Raw genomic sequence first — 18154 nt, 5'->3', positions numbered from 1 at the left:
CTGTCTCTTGTTTTTGTGTGTTGTAAACAGTTGATCACAGAAACCTTATATATAGACGGGGGGGGGGGTATTTAACAGAAACATGACTAACACCGAGGGTCACCAAGATTCCAGCTTGGGTCAACGTCTGTTGCGAGCAATCTTACCACCTTTGACCTATGCAAGATGCACATCATGGCAGACGTTTCGCCGTTGTGGTCTCACCATTGGCTCCTTTTGGCTTTATATAATATGTTACCGCAGGAAGGGCAGCTGCTACTGAGCTTTGACGTAAGGACGGCGACAATGTCTTCAAACCAGAGATTTTGTATTCTTTGTTGACTTTGACCTGAGACAACCATACTGCAAAGCTGACCTTCAACGTGTTTCTTCCTATACATTATACCGCACCGCAACCCAGCCCCGTTTGAGTTCTCCACCAATCTGTAGCGCCTCAAAATGTGGACCCTCCCCTTTACAGTTGATACATTTTGATTAGCCAATTAGTGGTAAGTGAACGTGTGACTCCACAGCAAACCACGCCTTTGGCAACGCCAGGCTGACTGGAATCGCCGGTGACATCAAATAACTGACAAGCGCATCTGCTAAAGAGGTTCCAGAGCCAAGATCAATTATCCAATCAGCGCGTTTCTTTGAGAAACTGGGCGGACTCAGTCCCGTTTCTCTTACAGGATACGGTCATATGTCACTTCCGGCTGCGGCGTCCTCTGGAAATCACAACGTGAGTATCCAATTTTAGTTTATGACACGAGGTTTGGGTGAAAAAAATATACGTTATATTTTGTACACCGGCGATCTAATAGATTGACCCTTCTTTTTACTTAACGAACAGATATTTCGTTTATTGTGAGATTGCCAGGCACTTTAACTATTCACAGAATAGCGAACAAGCTAGCCACTGCTAATCAGCGAGCCAGATTTCATTCAAAGCCTTACACCATAAAGTATAGTGACAACGGAAATGAACGTGTACCTAAAAGCGATGCCTGTGTTCTTCCTAGGCGTCCATGTGAATATTGTTGCCGCCAACTAGCTGATCTTCCTTTGTTGTTACTTCTCCAGCGAATAAGCAATACTAATCTATCCAAAAGGTTATGGTTGTCTTCACTTAACTGGCTTGTTTTGAGTTATCATATGTTGAACTGTTGATGCATTATAATTTCGCCTGAGTGGGTCTGTTGGTATCGTTAGTAGATCTGTTACCGCCTAGGTATCAAATGTGATAGCTGTGTGTTTTAGTTACATCTTCTGTAGTCAACGCTTGTAACTGCTCTGATGTGACCACTGCACGCAGCCGTGCTCAACCTTAATGATAAACTCATTTTAATTGCTTCTCCCCTTGTGTCACTCACTCACCTATCACCAAATAGCCAGGATTGTTCCCCAAACTGCTCCTTTACACGCTTTTAGGATGGGCAGTGTTTTGGCTGCCAGCTCCCCCAGTTCGCCACCTGCCACTGGCGGTGTTGCTGGCCCAGGAATGACAGTTCCACCAGGCTTTGGCATGCCCCCAGTGTCACCCATCATACCCTCCACTGGGGCAGACTCAGGCCAGCAAGGGGAGGGAGAAAATCCCTTGCCCAACCCAGGTGCATTTGAAGAATGCCACCGCAAGTGCAAAGGTAAACTGAGACCGAAATGATGCTTTCAGCGGTCATTGTCGTCATTTGTGTTAGGTTTTAGATGTTAACTTGGGTCAGGCATCAAAATAATTTTCTATTTTTCCTGCCAATATAAATGGATAAAAGTAACCTTAAGAAAATAATTTCTTGGAAAAAAATGCAAGGATTCGTTTGCAATATCCTGTTGTACGATATAAGTTGACTGCTCTATTATTGCCGTCACACACAACACACATGTATGCACACAAAGTTGATAATGTGACACATAGTTATAATCTGCTTCCTGCGATTCTGTGTTGGGAATATGTAATTTAACTTATCTGTCCTCTTGGCATTATTAACATGGTTCCAAAGCAAAAATGTATCTGTTACCTGTTATTGTTTTGTTATATTGGCTTATTTTTTTACTTTGCGAATCCCTTCTTTCTTCACCAGAGGTGTTCCCTATGCAGATGGAGGGTGTCAGAGTAATGATCAATAAGGGCCTTAGTAATCACTTCCAGGTCAGTAAAGTTCTACTTTCTACGAACAGTCAAAACATCGGAATGACTTCAGTCATAAACTAGAGTGAATGCAAATAACTGGATTTAAAATAAGTTATAGAAATGCTAAATTTTATGTCTAATAAATTTATACTCACGGCTCTGGTGCAGGGATTTTGACAACTCAAATTTGATTAACAAGCAAGTAATTCATGTCATTACACTTATTCAAGGTTAAATGCTGTTAACTGTCGTCCTGTAACTTGGCTTTTTTTCGTGTGATTTCAAACTTCTGTTAGGTGAACCATATGGTGATGCTGAGCACTACGGGGGATTCCACCTACAGGTTTGGTGCAACCTATGTTGGATCAAAACAGACAGGTCCAGCAGAGGTATGCTGTACTAATATTGTTATTCTAACCTCTTTAGGAAATTAGATGTTTTTGTTTTTTGTTTTGTTTTTTACTGTTGAAAGTCTGGACTGTATCAAATGCAATTGTGTGATATTCTGTGTTCAGTCTTTTCCAGTTATGGTGGGGGACATGGACAACAGTGGCAGCCTTAATGCCCAGGTCATCCACCAGGTCACAGACAGAATACGTTCCAAATTGGCCTTCCAGGTACAGTATTCCGATCTTACTTATTTCTATGTTTTTATTCATCCTCACCTCACTGGTTTACAAAGATAGCCACACTTTCCGAAATGTCAATGTTTAGGAGTGTCTGGAGAAAAAAAATAGGAATTTCATATCATTGTTGATCAGTGTTGTGCAAGTTACTGAAAATTAGTGATTAGTTAGTTACTAGTTACTTCTCTCAAAAGTAATTAATTACTTTACTGATTAGGGATGGGTGTTTGGGATCAATTTACTAAACGTGTACCCGTTGGAATTTTAGACGGTTAAACGGTTAACCGCGGCATTATAAAAATAATAACAGTCACAAAATTAAAGTTAAAAAAAATCATGATAAAATTATTTTTTTTAATTAATTACAATTTTACTTTTCTCTGCAACACACTAAACCGTTGCGTCTCGTTGCGAATCATTGATCTGAACTGGGCTTTAAATCGCAACAGACCGAGTAGCAACATAACTGCCATTTATCCTAATAGCCTAGTAGGAATATAAAAAATTATACGACACAGTTGTTGAATGACATTTGCCTTTTTTGTTTTAACTTGTACATTTAAAAAGAAGGCATACTTTAAGTGTAAAAATGTAAATCATATATTCAACTGGATATAAAGTGCACGTCACAAAAAGTGATCCCTATATTTTGGAACAATATCTTGAATGACATTCGCTTTTTATTTAACTTGTAGCCTACATTTAAACAGAAGGCCATAAAGTGCACGTCACAAAAAGTAATCCCTATATTTTGGGATTATATATAACAATAACAATATCTAACTCAAGGTTAGGCTTAGACTATTGGAAAAGCAATTAACAAATAACGTACACTGTCCCGTGTTCTTGTGAAACGTAACTAATACATAAATAAACAAAAATGTCGTTATTCTAACATATACTATAGTGCCGATTGTGACTGGTATTTTACTCCATATCTGGGTAACGCTTTAGTATGGGGAACATAAAAAAACTTAATTACTAGTGAATTAGTAATGATCAAGATGTCACTTTAGTATGGGGAACATATTCTAAGTAACAAAAACTTAATTTACAGTAATTTAACACTATTAACACTTGTAGTTTTGTGTTTTGTTATGTAAGAACAGACCATATTCATTAAGTGTTAGTAAGGGAGAATAACTCTTCTTGTGGTACTACCACCTTATAAAGTCCATACTAAGCAAAGCATATTGAGATGGTACTACTAATAAGCAATAATTCTGAGGTTATAGAGGGAAAACTCATAGTTAATGGCTTACTGGTTGTATAATAAGGCCATGCAGAATAAGGCATTAATGAGTACGTAATAATGACCAATTAAGAGCCAATATGTTGCTAATTTGCATGCTAATAAGCACCTAATTAATGCTGACTACGTTCCCCATACTAAAGTGTTACCATATCTGTGTATTTCAGATTGGCTTTTAAGAATAGTAGCATGTCTACATTTTGTGGCAGTAGGCGATTTCGTAGTTTGTTAACCACCAAGCCTGCATTCGAAAACACTCGTTCAGAAGGAACAGAGGTCGCGAGTATGCAAAGATATTTATTTGCTAACTTCGACAGAGCAGGAAATCTCTCCTGGTTTGCCCTCCAATAATCACTGGGGTCTGCTTGAAGATCTTCAACTGGGTCCTTGAGGTATTTCGTCATCTCATCTTCAGATCGTCCCATGCCGACTCCGACGCCATACTGTTCACCCAGGAGGAAGGAAAGCGCTGAGGTGGGCGGATCGTTCCTCTGGCGTTTTTCTGGTGAATTGTCTTCACTGTTGACAGCTGTCGTGGTTTGAATTAAATCACTGATTTTTTTCGTAAACTTCGTTGTGAAGAGCAGGCGCCACGAAGGAAAGATGCTTGTGCCGTGGATCGAGGGCTGTTACGATAATCAGTGGATTCCCTGGCATGGCACTGTTGATCTTGAATCGTCTGTGTAGCTCCCGAAGCACGATTTCTTTAAATTTGCTAACTGGTGCTGCTTCACTTTCACTTGTCACCAGGTGATTCGAAATTAGGCCGTGAACAATTGGGTACACAGACGAAATTGAAACGTTTTGCTCCAATGACATCGCCTCTGTTGCTATTTGGAGTGGTTTTAAAATAGGAACCATGCCATGAACGTTCTGCCAGTCCCTGTCTCTCATCTCAAGCAGTCTTCCGTCGGCCTTCTTCATAACATCCTGATCGCTTAGCACAGCACAAACAGGCCACCTACAATATATGCATATTTGTTAATGACAACAACAATAATAATAATAATGATGATGACGATTATTTATATAGCTAGCAGCTTTAAAAAATGGGGAATCTCAAGCTCACCTTTGCTCAGCGAGACGCTCAAACGTGAAGTAAATGCTGTTCCAGCGGGTGCAGCAGGATTGGATCAGGGCATGATTTGGGGTGTCAAACTGTGTTTACTTTACTTTTAAGGCAGCTGAAGCAACAGTGCTGCGATTGAAAAAACGCACCAAATTGCTAGCTGCTGCTATGGTCATCTTCAGTCCAGACTGGTCAAACCCAGCATTCACACACAGTTGCAATGTATGCGCGAAACACGATACGTCCTCCCACTCGCACAGTCGGCCAGCAGCCATCATGTTTGATGCATTGTCATGCACACATGCGACAATTTTTGACTCTATTCCGAACTCTTTTGTTATGTCATGCAAACGGGCCGCTATATTTTCAGCAGTGTGCCGTTCTGGCATTTCAGTTGTTTTGATGACCCCACCTTGCATTTTCCAGGTGCTGTCCAAGTAGTGCACCATAACTGTGGTGTACGATTGTACGGCGAGACCTGTCCAAGAATCCGTAGTTATTGCTACGTGTTCTTGTTGTGCTAACTGATACTTCCTTTCCTCCAAGGCGCTATCATACAAGCGCTGAATCCGCACTGTTATCGCTTTATGACTTGGGATATACTATGATGGCTCTATGTAGTTGATGAGAGCCCTGAAGCCTGGTGCATCCACTTCACTTAATGGTCATGTGTCTTGGATGATCATCTGTGAGATCAGCTTGCTGATTTTCTCCGTTCTCTGTTGGGAGCACCCCACAAAATCACGTATTCTAGTTTGGGTTGTGCTAGCTGCTGCTCTGGACGGCACATCACCGTTGCTATGCTTCAGTCGCAGATGGTTGTTCATCGATCCTGTGCTACCACCTTTATAACTTAGAATCGCATCGCAAAGTGTGCATTTAACAGAGTTTTCTCCATTCTTTGTAAAATGTTTCCAGACAGGGGCTTTTGCGCCACTCATATTAGCCTACCAACTTTATTTTCTTCCCGCGGTCGTTATTTTGAAAACTTCCGTTCACGTCATTCTAGTTGCCTGTGTGCTGATCCCCCCCTGCCCCTTTTTTTTTTAAATGATGCAGACTAAATGTTATCTTTTGTTTTAAAAATAATGCATTTGCATTTAAAAGTGATTTTTCAAAATAAGGAATGGTTATACATAGGTAATGTATATTTTACAATATATCATTGGCGATGAATTTTAATTCCATTTAACCGTTGTACTGCGTCCTAAACGGATAATGATTTTTTTTCGTGTACACGTTTAACCGTGTAACCGTGCCCATCCCTATTACTGATTACTGCATATAAAAAGTAATTAGTTACAAGGGAAAGTAACTTTTACATTACTTTTAAATGTATGCTTTAATTCTCTTATTAATGCACACATAGCTATATTATTTTAGTGTTGTTGTGGCATAGTGTGTGTCAATTTATTTAGGGAAATTTGCTTCAGCTTCTGCCCAAACTTGAAAAAGGCCTTAGCCAACCGCAGGGAATGTATGGCACAACTCAAACAGCAATCTTCTTTAGTCTTCTTTTTATGTTTTATTGAATTAGTTTCAACTGTTAAGTTTACTGATGATTACGTTGTTAGGTTGAAAACCTTTACAATACAAAGAGAGGATATGAAATGTATGTAGGGTATGACTCTCACTCATATTCTACATCTTTTGCCAAATTAAATTGATGTATAACTATACACATGTACTTAATTGCACATAACATGGCTAACCTCAAGCTAACTGCGAATTACACATGAGATAAACTACACAGCAAGGCAATCTGAGTGATTAGATAACCGTTTTAACATTAGCTTAATAACAGAATGCTAACTAGCAATGAATTCTAACAGCCAGCAATGCGAACCAGCAATGAATTCTAACTCCAACAAAGGATTAATTAGCCCACCAGTGGCATCCCTATAGACGGCCAGCAAGATGAAGCTCCCCCCGCTCCAATTTTCGCTAGTTGGCTCTCAACTAGCACACATCCGCAGCTCACGCCACACTCTCTCCGTCTCTCCCGTCGTGAGCCCCTTTTATTTTTCTTCTTCGTGAATCTTTTTTCTTCTTCTTCTTTGTGGCCTATGCACGAAAGCCGCCAAACTCAATGTTCTCCGTGTCAAAATAGAAGCCGCCGTTCGTTTAGGATCTGGCAGCACAGTGGCACAAGAGAGTAAAATTTTATCCATCAATGTACCCATCATCACTGCGATGAAAAGTAACTGGCAAAACAATAAAACACAGTAGATATGTTTTGATAAGCCTATTTATTGTAGCCTCGACAGGCCTTCAAATAAAACAGCACAATTCAGTTTTTAATACTCTTTTAGCAATGATCACAAAAAGTTCTGTGATTTCCTCACCTGGATTATTTAGCATGCATAAAGACAGCTGTTTTAGAAATGTGAAATGAAATAACTGTTTCTCAGACATTTGAAAGTAATTATCACGATAGGCCTAATGAAATAAAAGTAATAAAAGTTATTTACAAAAACCAACACACATCCTTTGTAATCTCAGTGGTAATTCATATCAACTGCACTCTGTTCACCAGCTGGAGACATTATCTTCAATAAAGGTGGACAAACATAAAAGTATTTTCAGCTTCACAAAGACAAGCTTAAGACAGTTGCCTTGAGATGCTACCCAATATTTTCCTCAGATCTGGTAATCTGGATGTATAATAATTAACAAAGGCATCCTTAAATGGTTTAACAAAAATAATGTACCTCATCTCTGGCCATTTAGCAACTGAAGAAATCAATAATGGTGGATAAATTTTAAGATGTAGTTTCAGCCTCATAAGGAGAAGCTAAACACATACCTTGAGATGCTTTTCAGTAAGACGGCAATGTCTGGGTGTGCAATGCTTAACAAAAGGTACCCATCTTTAAATGTGTTAACAAAATACTCCTAGGCTACCTTATCTCTGGCCAGTGACCAACAACATACCTAGCCCTCCAACCAGTTATTATACTTCAAGAGGAGAAGCTTCTTAAACTTTTAATCTGATAGCCTGTTCCTCTTTGGAGAGAGAATCAGGTTTCCCAGGCTAAAGACTGTTTCTACTGGGGCGCTGGACGTAGTGGCTGCATTACGTTTTAGAGATTTTCTTTATTTTGGGAATTGATTCAGAGTGTCTGTCGCTCCTGATTTGAGGTACTCGGCTACTTGAGTTTCAGCAGTGGTATAGGTGTCCTCCTCATCCTCTTCAAAGGAAAATAACTCCTCTTTGGTAGAACCCAGGTGCTGTGTTGTCTGGCTTTTCCCTGGTTGCTGCTCCTGCTCAGGGACCTGTTTTCAGCACTCTGCTACCAGACTTGCCTTTGCCAGGTCCTTCCTCTCCTGGGGTCTCATTTATAACCGTTGCGTGCGCACAAAGCAGAGCCTGAAATATGCATATGCCACTTCCCATGCAAAATTTGTAATCTATAAAAACAAACTTGACGGGAGAATGTGCGCACCTGTACGGAAACACAGATGGTGAGGTGGTGAATTGAAGCCAGATTGTATAATGATGCCTCTCACACATTTTAAGTCCCTTGTTAGTTTTTTTTTTTTGGCCGCACGCCATTTTCGGCTTTTGTGCACATGTACACTTGTAGTAAGGATCCTATGCACTGTTTTATAAATGAGACCCCAGGTCACGCAACCAACGTAGTCTGAACTTAGGTAGTGTCACAGCGGTCAGGATAGCATCTTTACTTTCAAGGACAAATGCAAATCTTGTTTTGATTCCCTAAAATAAGACACATATAACGAGTGCAAAAACATTATTGCATTAAGCATTAAAAGCATAGTGAATGTATATGTGTGTGTGTCTATATATATATACTATATATAGTATATATATACACACACATATATAGACATATATATATGTATATATTTATGTCTGTGTGTGGGTGTGTGTGTAGGTCGTTTGAGATAAGTGTCTCATCAGCATACACCTGTAGGCTACAAATCAATTGCAGTCGCACATAGCCTCTACACCCATATGAGGGAATTGAATGATTGACTGAATTAAAGATGAATGTAAAAGAATATAACACTTACCTGGACAATTGCATCTGATAGGCAAACAAGGATTTGTAGACCATATTTGTATTCCAGGGTCTTGGACACCAATGTTTCCAGTGTGGGTAGGAGTGTGCCACTGTTTCCAGTGCCACAGTAAGTGGCTTCATGACAGCACAGTACTGTGAGAACTCATGTTCCCTTTCAATGATACGTTTCAACTGTAGTTTGGAGGAGATGGTGTTCAACTCAACCATAGGTAAATAAATTCGAGCTCATAAATGCACTTATGATATGCAGCTTATGCAGATGCACTTATGCACTCAAATTCAAGCCGGGCGTCGTTGAACAAATTTCACCTGGTAGTGCAAGGTACAAGTAGCCTTTTGGCAATAACGTCACAATCTCCGAGGCTAATGTGGAGTGACTCGCCTTATTTGTTTTGTGGTAGCATTTCTGTAAATTGCTTTCGTTTCAAGTTTTGACATCAGCCACATGTCCACATCTGTGCCTGAGACGAGGTATGTGATACGCATCCCTGATGTTGAGGTAAAGAAATCACGTCATCAACATCATCGGCGGTACTATTCAGAAGCAGCACATCCCCAATGTTAGTAAAAGTTGCTTCATCCTCTTTATCTTCAGAGTCTGACTCAGGTGGCTGGTACAGTTGAAAGGCCTAACGAAATTGGAGCAATTGTCTGTGACAGTTGACTTTGAAGGATAGGCCATAGGACGAGTGAATGTTATCGACCTCACTTGCAATATTGTCATACGAATGCCAACCCTTGATTCTTTAGAATGCCAGTGCTGCTTTTCAGCATTTCATGTTGTATGGCTTTATCCAATGTGCGGTTCTGCCAAGAAAACTTTGCTGTGGTAGACACATGCTCTAATCCCTCAAATGTCTTTTTTTTTTTAGATTTTTTTTCCACCCTTTTTCTCCCCAATTTTACCTGGACAATTACACCATTCCTCCGAGCTGTCCCGGTTGTTGCTCCACCCCCTCTGCCAATCCAGGGAGGGCTGCAGACTACCACATGCCTCCTCAGATACATGTGGAGTCACCAGCTGCTTCTTTTCACCTGACAGGAGTTTCACCAGGGGGATGTAGCGCTTGGTAGGATCATGCTATTCCCCCCTGTCCCCCCCCCCCGAACAGGCGCCCCAACCAACCAGAGAAGACGATAGTGCAGCGATCAGAACACACACCCACATCCAGCTTCCCACCCGCAGACACGGCCAGTTGTGTCTGTAGGGACGCCCGACCAAGCCAGCGGTAACATGGGGATTCGAACCAGCGATCCCCGTGTTGGTAGGCAACGGAATAGACCGCTACACTACCTGGACGTCCCTCAAATGTCTTTTTGAGCTTGACCTTGTTCTCCATGGTGGTCCACTGTCTTTATTTCAGAATCCATCAGAATCATGTTTATTGGCCATATAGGTTTGCACATACATGGAATTTGTCTCTGGTTTCATGGCTGTCTGTGTCCTTAACATAGAATAACAACACAACACAACAATTTTCAGATAGATACACAAGGTATGACTATATACAGGTGAAATAAGGGGATAAAGTGCAGTGGTGCAGATATTTGCCACTGTATTTTTCTTATTAGTTATCTGAAGGCAGAAGACTCAACTGTCTTGATGCATGCTCAATAACCCAGGTAAGGAAATCACAGAAAGTTTAATCAGTTCATCTGGATACAACATTTATTGGGAGAAATGTTTCTTTATAACCAGCAGTTGCATAACGACCTAACCAACGATCGGTGTCATGCAAATTGCCGTCTTGGTCTACACCCATCTACAGGCCAGTAGATACTCTTTCCAGGATGAGGATGTGCACATCCTTAATGGGGAGGAACACTGGTTGTGAAGAGGGAACCACCATCCCTGAACCGGGGGGGGGGCTAAGAGTACATCTGTCACCATCTTACAATCCTGTGATTGCAACTATTCCACAATCCTCTGTGAATAGTACACATGGCCACATGTTGACATAGGTTGCAAGTCTTCAACAACATACTTGGCAATCAGTTTTGTTTTATTCTGCCTGGCTTCCAGACTGGGCAGATGAATTCTTGAGTTTAAAATCAAGCCTTGGATGGAGTGGCTCCTCCTTGGTCGGCAGAGCTAGCACCTGGGTCTTTTTCGATTAGCTTTGTAGAAGCGTGTTTTCACAAGGTTTTTCAGAAGCTTGGAATTGCTATTCTTTGATGTGGATAAAGTTCTTACACCTGCACGTAGAGTACAACTCAGCGCTATGTTTTTGTCCTTGATCTCGAGGAGGGAAAAAATAATGTCCATATTTCCAGGACAGCAAGCTCACATTTCCTGAACAGTCTAATGCTGATTGATTGATTCACTCACTCATTGTACTGCCATAAAGGCCGGGTGATGTTAGATCATAAACCGGAAAATCCAGGGACTGCGTTCGTCTGCTATCAAGGCAAAAGTAATGAGTAACGAGCTCATTTAGATTTCAGTAATTTTAACTGTTGTTATTTAATTTGAAAAAAAAATAGCTACATTTCTAGTTACCGCCAAAAGTAATGATTTCCAACACTGCTCTTGATACAGTCATAGTATTTCTTAGATTTAGTTCGTGTAATAAGTCGGTCTGGCAGTGTGTTAATGTTTTGTTGTTGGTTTAATTGATGTCAGCTTTGTCAATATCTGTAATGTCTCCAGACGCAACAGCAGAAGTTTGTGAACTGGCAAGGTGATGCCGAGTTAAGGGGAGAGGATTTCACTGCAGCTATTACACTTGGCAACCCAGATGTCCTTGTAGGATCTGGTAGGTCATTTGTCATTGTGTCACAGTTACGAAGGGAATTTGCAAACATTTGATAATACAGTGTTGTTTGGTCTTTAATAGAACTAGCACATTTGACAATTGCTTTCATCCAGTAGACTTTAATTTCATTCCATACTGGATACACTGTCCATCATAGTGTGTGCATGTAGTCTCATTTTGGAACAAAACCTAGCAGAAATGAACTGTTCTTTTCTTCCTCTCTTCTTGTTCACCCATTAGGAATTGTTGTAGCACACTACCTCCAGTCTGTAACCCCATCCCTGGCACTGGGAGGGGAGCTAGTTTACCACCGCAGGCCAGGAGAGGAGGGCACAGTCATGTCTTTGGCTGGCAGATATACAGGTGACACGTACTTTAAACTTAACAGTGCCACAAAGTCTTGAGTGATGAATACCAGCATACCAGCAAGTACACACACATGCATACACACACATTATAAATATCAGGATGATTTAATGTCATATGACTTACTTCCACTGTTGTCTTGGAACATTCACTCTGACTCTTCAAAACGTTAATTTTGTTCATTTGATTAGAGATGCATTGTCTTGCTTTTTTAATTATTCCTCTACAGGAAGCAACTATATTGCTACGTTGACAGTAGGGGGAGCAGGGGCTCATGCTTCATACTACCACAAAGCCAATGACCAGGTAGAACTTCACCCTCTACACTTTCCATTTATGTCGGACCCTGGCCAAATATTTTTTTGCACAGAATTTGTAGTGTTCATTTTTAATCTCCTTAGATACAGAATGTGTTGGGTTTATTGAATTATGATAACTCAAGCTAGGGTTGGTACACAGAGGTATGCAAACATAACCTTCAAAAAACTCTGGTATGTTTTAAGCGTTACTCGTTTTCCCAAATTGCAAACTCATAATTGCAAACTTGTGTAATGACAGTAAAGTTGACCTTGACCTTGTCCCTGTTTCTCATCTTCCGCAGCTGCAAGTTGGTGTGGAGTTTGAGGCTAGCACCCGTATGCAGGACACAAGTGTATCGTTTGGCTACCAGCTAGATGTGCCTAAAGCTAATTTACTATTTAAAGGTACAATATGTGGATAAACTTTACTTTTTTTAATTTGGCTTTTTTTTTCTTTTTTTTTCCCTGACCAGATCCTTGCTTGTATTGTGTTAACTCTCAGATGTAGTATGTCGCTTTGGATAAAAGCGTCTGCTAAATGAAATTGTAAATTGTAATTGTAGAATGCTTGGAATCTCAGTTACAACTCATTTTTATTTCTTGAAAACTTGCCAACCAAATAGGATTTTAGCTTGGAAAAAGAACAGCCAATCAACAGTTTGTTACCGGTCGTAATTAGCTGTAAGGATAGATTTACTTAAAAACTGCAACCATCATTTACTGGCAGTTGGCTAGTAGGATTTTTACATCCTGGTTGTAACGCCTTTATCATGTTTTTCTATATTGTTATTATTGTAATTATTATTATGTCCCACTACCCCCATTTTATATATTGTCCTGTTTCTCACATTTAATTTCTGTTTTGTATCCTCAATCCAGGTTCATTAGATAGTAACTGGGTGGTTGGCGCCACGTTAGAAAAGAAGTTGCTTCCATTACCTCTTTCCCTGGCCCTCTGCTCCTTCCTCAACCACCGCAAGAACAAGTTCCAGTGTGGATTTGGTGTTACCATTGGGTAGACTAACTGGAACAAATGGGAAAAGCCCCCAAGGCAGACTTTCACAGAGGGCACAGAAGATTGACAACCCGACTATGCTATGTATGCCACTCAGTGTTGCATCACCTCCATTTTGTCTCCCATCTCCTAGCAGGTAGAGTTACTGGTCTTCCCAGATGTTGTTGTCATGTTACATAATTTGTATGTAAATCACTGGAAGATAATTATATAAATAAAAATGCATTCGGTAGTATGAAATTAATCCAAATTGTAACAAGGATTGTTGTTTGTCTGAGAGTTGGGGGGAAAATTTGGTAATGGGATGTGATGGTGGACATGGCAGAAAATCTGACCAATTGGCATCAGAAAGGCAACACATAACTCATCTGATGTCAGGAGAGTTAACAGTTACAGTGCTCTTTGTTTTTAACACTCAGTTCAGTGCCTGTCGTGTTTTTGTTTTGTTTTTTTCTTTTTGCCCTTTTCGATTTTTGTACTGTAAAATCAAGTCTTGATATGAAGTGAATGTTCTCATTTGTTTGTGGGTGGTGGTGGTGGGGTTTCTCGGGTTAGGGACATGGTTATTGAAGCAGTGAATATCACAGTTCACGGCCTGTCATTTCTCACCATTTCTTTATGGTACATATGGAAAAGTATATATTACCTGTATATATCTATTAGGAAATGATAAATGACATTTCTTACAAAAAAAAGGAAGTCAGTATCTCGCTCCTTGTCTCCGGTGTTTTTTCTTCCGTAGTTCCAGTATATCTGCCCCAATGTGTTTGTGAATTTTCCCATCTTCATAAGGCGCTCTTCCTATTCCTATCCCACTTAAAGGCCCAATTATAGGAACCTGTGCAGTCCATTCACACCATTTGAACATCAGTTAAAATGGTTAACATGAAAAAAGTGGTGCGTGGCTCCATCCGCCACCCGTTGTCCCCGTCAAAATAAAAGGTTTCCCTCCACTCGATGTGTAAAGGGACAGCAGGTCAAAGCTGCAGCTATAAAACTGGAAGAGGCTTTTTGTGGTGCAGCGGTGGAGCCACACGCTATTAGACTTATATAAGGTGATTCCAAGTGCATTTTCTCGATTCTTCCTGAACAACTATTAGGGTTGTAATAGCCTGTTGGCACCTTCTCACACTTTTATTTTGTGTGACGGTGTCGTTTGTCCATCTTGATTCCACATCTCCCAATATATCCACTTTACAAAGACACCCTGAAAACATTCATGTTTACTCAGTGTGTCAGTAGGTTTAGAGGATGTTGTGTTATCAATAGACAGTGCAGTATTTGCATTTGTACGTCACCACAACACTGAAATAAGACATGGGTCAATGACCCCCATGTCCTAATCTAGTCACATCCTTCTCTGTGAGAGAGTGCTGGGTTTACTGTGACACTATATTGTCACATTTAGATGTTTTTAGTTATATTTTTCTTTATTGGATTTTTCCCCCCAATTGTACTTGGTCTTACCCCACCCTTCCGAGCCATCCCGGTTGCTGCTCCACCCCCTCTGCCAATCCGGGGAGGGCTGCAGACTACCACATGCCTCCTCCTATGCATGTGGAGTCAACCGCCGCTTCTTTTCACCTGACAGCGAGGCGTTTTACCAGGGGGAAACAGCATATGGGAGGATAACACTATTCCCCCCAGCCCTCCCCCCCGAACAGGCGCCCCAACTGACCAGAGGAGGCGCTAGTGCAGCGATCAGGACACATACCCACATCCGGCTTCCCACCCGCACACACGGCCAATTGTGTCTGTAGAGACAACCGACCAAGCTGGAGATAACAGGGATTCGAACCGGAGATCCCTGTGTTGGTAGGCAACGGAGTAGACTGCCACACTACCCAGACGCTCCTCCTGTTATTTTTCAACCCTCTCTAGTTTATTAATGCCACATACTATACAGGGTTTATAATGTGTGAAAATGTATTATCTACTACTACTACTACTGCTACTACTTTTGGCTGCTCCCGTTAGGGGTAGCCATGATGAGCCAAATAACTTATCTGAATGGAAACAGTGATCATAGTTTAGATATGAATTAATTTCAGAAGCGAGGGTTGTAATATCAAGAATTAGCAGTATTTTGTAGTTTTAGGTTCAAAATAAAAGCAGAATATAGGAGAACACCACAGTGATACACAGAACCCACATTAGCACACAGATGACACACATCTGTGTCTACTAAGGTTAAGATAATGTATGTTCACTCGTTTCTTCTGTTCATCCCAGACGAAGAAAAAGATGCTTCTGAGATTTCAATAACATCTCGCTACCATCATCAAACTTCTAAATATACTATACAAATGTAAACTACAACTTAAAGTGTAAGTTGACCTATGAACTGTGTAAGTTGACGTGCAGTTGGGGTTTAATGATGTCAGGGGATGTCCCTGACGTGTATCTTACCCTCAAAAGTCCAACTGTAAGAAAGAGTCATCATGATGTGGAGACAGGAGATACAGAGGGACGTACAGCTCACCAATGGACTTTGTTCCATGTGTCTCGTTATAACCACTCATCTCTCTATATATACTCAACCTCCACCCCTCTGACACTCACAGCAAGCAACTAACCTACTGAGCAGCAAGCAAGTACATCTTCAGATCTTTTCAGCTCCGCTCGAAGTGTCGATCATGAAGCTCATCATGGTGCTGGCCCTCGCTGCTTTTACTGGTAAATTGGGTTTTAGTGAAAATAAGGATTGTTTACACCACCACCTATATATAGACGGGGGGGCAGTGAAATTACGTTGTGTAAGTGCTTGTGCACACATACTCCTGGTTTGCCCATTGTCCTCAATTTGCTGTTTCTTCAGCAGGTAGCAATGCCAACATCGTGTGGCAAAACCAGCCCAAGCAACAACTTGACATGGTGAAAGATGCATTCTGGGACTACGTGGCAAAGGCAACATTCACCGCTAGGAACTCTCTGGATGCAATCAGACAGTCGGAGCTGGGAAAGGAAGTTAAGTAAGTTTCAATTTGTAATGGTTACTAAGAATAACATATATTAAGATTTATTCCAAATTGAATTGACCCTCTCCACTCCTTTGACCATCTCTGCCCATTGCAGCTCCTTTATATCTGAGAGCACCGATGCCGTCAACAAGCTCACCATGGCCCTGGACACTCAGGTGACCCCTATGACCCAGGACCTCTTAGCCAAGTTTTCCCAGGAGGCCGAGCTGCTGAGGGCTCGTGTGGAGAAGGATGTGAGCACTGTGAGCACCCTGCTGCACCCCTACGCTGAGGAGCTGAAGGCGGACCTCCAGAGGCAGGTGGAGGAGCTCAGGAGGGACATGGCCCCTTACACCGAGGCCACTATGGATGCTGAGAGCCTGAAGGCTTCCCTTCTCCAGAGGAGCGAGGAGCTGAGGGGGTTTCTGGAGAAGAAGATCCAGGAGCTGCAGACCCAGATGACTCCCTACAGCGAGGAGCTGAAGCAGAACATGGAGGAGAACCTGCGAGAGTTTGAGAAGACCCTCATCCCTCTGACTCAGAACATCCAGAACCAGGTGGTCCAGAAAACTCAGGAGATTCAGCAGAACATGGCACCCTATGAACGCCAGCTAAAGAAGGTGCTAGATGTTCAGGCTGAAGATGTGAGGGAGCAACTGGCTGACCTCTGGAAGTCCTTCACAAAGATGATCCAGTAAATGGACTTACATATAAGTCGTCAAGGCCTTACTGAATATAGCATTGATGACACATCATTGCTTTTTCCCTGTGTTTTTTAGTCTGGGCCTCTCTCCAAATTAAACAAAGGTAGTTGTAATTGGGACAGATGAAAAGTGTAACATACTAATGGGAAAAAATCCTTTTACAGTTTAACTACATTTTATTTTCAAATTGTTAATGTGCTCGAGAAATGCTATCAGCCCTTTAAAAAAAAGTAAGACTATTTATTTAGCCATCTGGGTGAATGTTTACGTGTCAACTTTCTGCCTTTCAGTGAAGCAACAATAAACAGATTTAATGTATTTTGTGTCGTCAACAAAGTTTTCTTTGTCTTGAAATGGAAAATATAAACCATGTTTCGTCAACATCATAATAATTCAGAGGTTTATTGGTTTTAATTGGGGAGAAAAAGGGGCAGTCCTCTCAAAAGCAGCTTTGGAGGGGCGTTCAGGTGGCGTGGCGGTCTATTCCGTTGCCTACCAACACGGGAAAGGCGGTTCGAATCCCCGTGTTACCACCGGCTTGGTCGGGCGTCCCTACAGACTCAATTGGCCGTGTCTGCGGGTGGGAAGCTGGATGTGGGTATGTGTCCTGGTCGCTGCACTACCACCTCCTCTGGTCGGTCGGGGCGCCTGTTCGGGGGGGAATAGCGTGATCCTCCCACGTGCTATGTCCCCCTGGTGAAACTCCTCACTGTCAGGTGAAAAGAAGCGGCTGGCGACTCCACGTGTATCGGAGGAGACACGTGGTAGTCTGCAGCCCTCCCCCGTCATCAGAGGGGGTGGAGCAGTGACCAGGAGGGCTCGGAGGGTGCGATAATTGGCCAGATACAATTGGGGAGAAGGAAAAAAAAAAGGGCCGACGGGGGCAGCTTTGGAAGCAGCAAACATAAGTACTCAACTATATCTCAAGTCATCCTGATGGGGCTTTTATAA

At 41.6% G+C, this 18154-nt stretch overlaps 2 protein-coding genes across 4 annotated transcripts; both read left to right on the top strand.

The window, feature by feature from the left end:
- The first annotated feature begins 692 nt into the window (after positions 1-692).
- On the top strand, positions 693-14241 carry tomm40l (translocase of outer mitochondrial membrane 40 homolog, like). Of its 2 annotated transcripts, none has more exons than XM_056298555.1 (10): positions 693-721; positions 1411-1622; positions 2058-2125; positions 2404-2496; positions 2623-2724; positions 11754-11859; positions 12100-12222; positions 12455-12531; positions 12827-12929; positions 13404-14241. In XM_056298555.1, exons 2-10 carry the CDS (start codon positions 1412-1414, stop codon positions 13541-13543), a joined length of 1023 nt encoding a protein of 340 aa, XP_056154530.1. In that variant the 5' UTR covers positions 693-721; position 1411; the 3' UTR covers positions 13544-14241. The 2 variants fall into 2 exon arrangements, with proteins under 2 accessions (XP_056154530.1, XP_056154529.1); XM_056298554.1 differs by having other exon boundaries at positions 697-721; positions 1371-1622.
- Positions 14242-16124: 1883 nt separating this feature from the next.
- Positions 16125-17464, top strand: apoa4a (apolipoprotein A-IV a). 2 transcript variants are annotated; one of them, XM_056298886.1, is made up of 3 exons: positions 16125-16215; positions 16358-16511; positions 16615-17464. In XM_056298886.1, the coding sequence occupies exons 1-3, from the start codon at positions 16176-16178 to the stop codon at positions 17195-17197; spliced, it is 777 nt and encodes a 258-aa protein (XP_056154861.1). In that variant the 5' UTR covers positions 16125-16175; the 3' UTR covers positions 17198-17464. The 2 variants fall into 2 exon arrangements, with proteins under 2 accessions (XP_056154861.1, XP_056154862.1); XM_056298887.1 differs by having other exon boundaries at positions 16134-16215; positions 16361-16511.
- The last annotated feature ends 690 nt before the right edge of the window (positions 17465-18154 follow it).

This window comes from Lampris incognitus, chromosome 18, assembly GCF_029633865.1.
Source record: "Lampris incognitus isolate fLamInc1 chromosome 18, fLamInc1.hap2, whole genome shotgun sequence".
In the NCBI taxonomy this organism is placed as follows: domain Eukaryota; kingdom Metazoa; phylum Chordata; class Actinopteri; order Lampriformes; family Lampridae; genus Lampris; species Lampris incognitus.
The sequence above is the reverse complement of the archived record's forward strand: the minus strand, read 5'-3'. Positions and strand labels throughout refer to the sequence as shown.

Excerpts from the sequence above, each read along its gene's own strand:
- tomm40l (XM_056298555.1), top strand. The coding sequence starts at position 1,412 with ATGGGCAGTGTTTTGGCTGCCAGCTCCCCCAGTTCGCCACCTGCCACT. Across the intron at positions 2,497-2,622 it reads AACAGACAGGTCCAGCAGAG|TCTTTTCCAGTTATGGTGGG; the intron begins GTATGCTGTACT and ends TTCTGTGTTCAG. Across the intron at positions 12,223-12,454 it reads TTTGGCTGGCAGATATACAG|GAAGCAACTATATTGCTACG; the intron begins GTGACACGTACT and ends ATTCCTCTACAG.
- apoa4a (XM_056298886.1), top strand. The coding sequence starts at position 16,176 with ATGAAGCTCATCATGGTGCTGGCCCTCGCTGCTTTTACTG. Across the intron at positions 16,216-16,357 it reads GGCCCTCGCTGCTTTTACTG|CAGGTAGCAATGCCAACATC; the intron begins GTAAATTGGGTT and ends CTGTTTCTTCAG. Across the intron at positions 16,512-16,614 it reads GAGCTGGGAAAGGAAGTTAA|CTCCTTTATATCTGAGAGCA; the intron begins GTAAGTTTCAAT and ends TGCCCATTGCAG.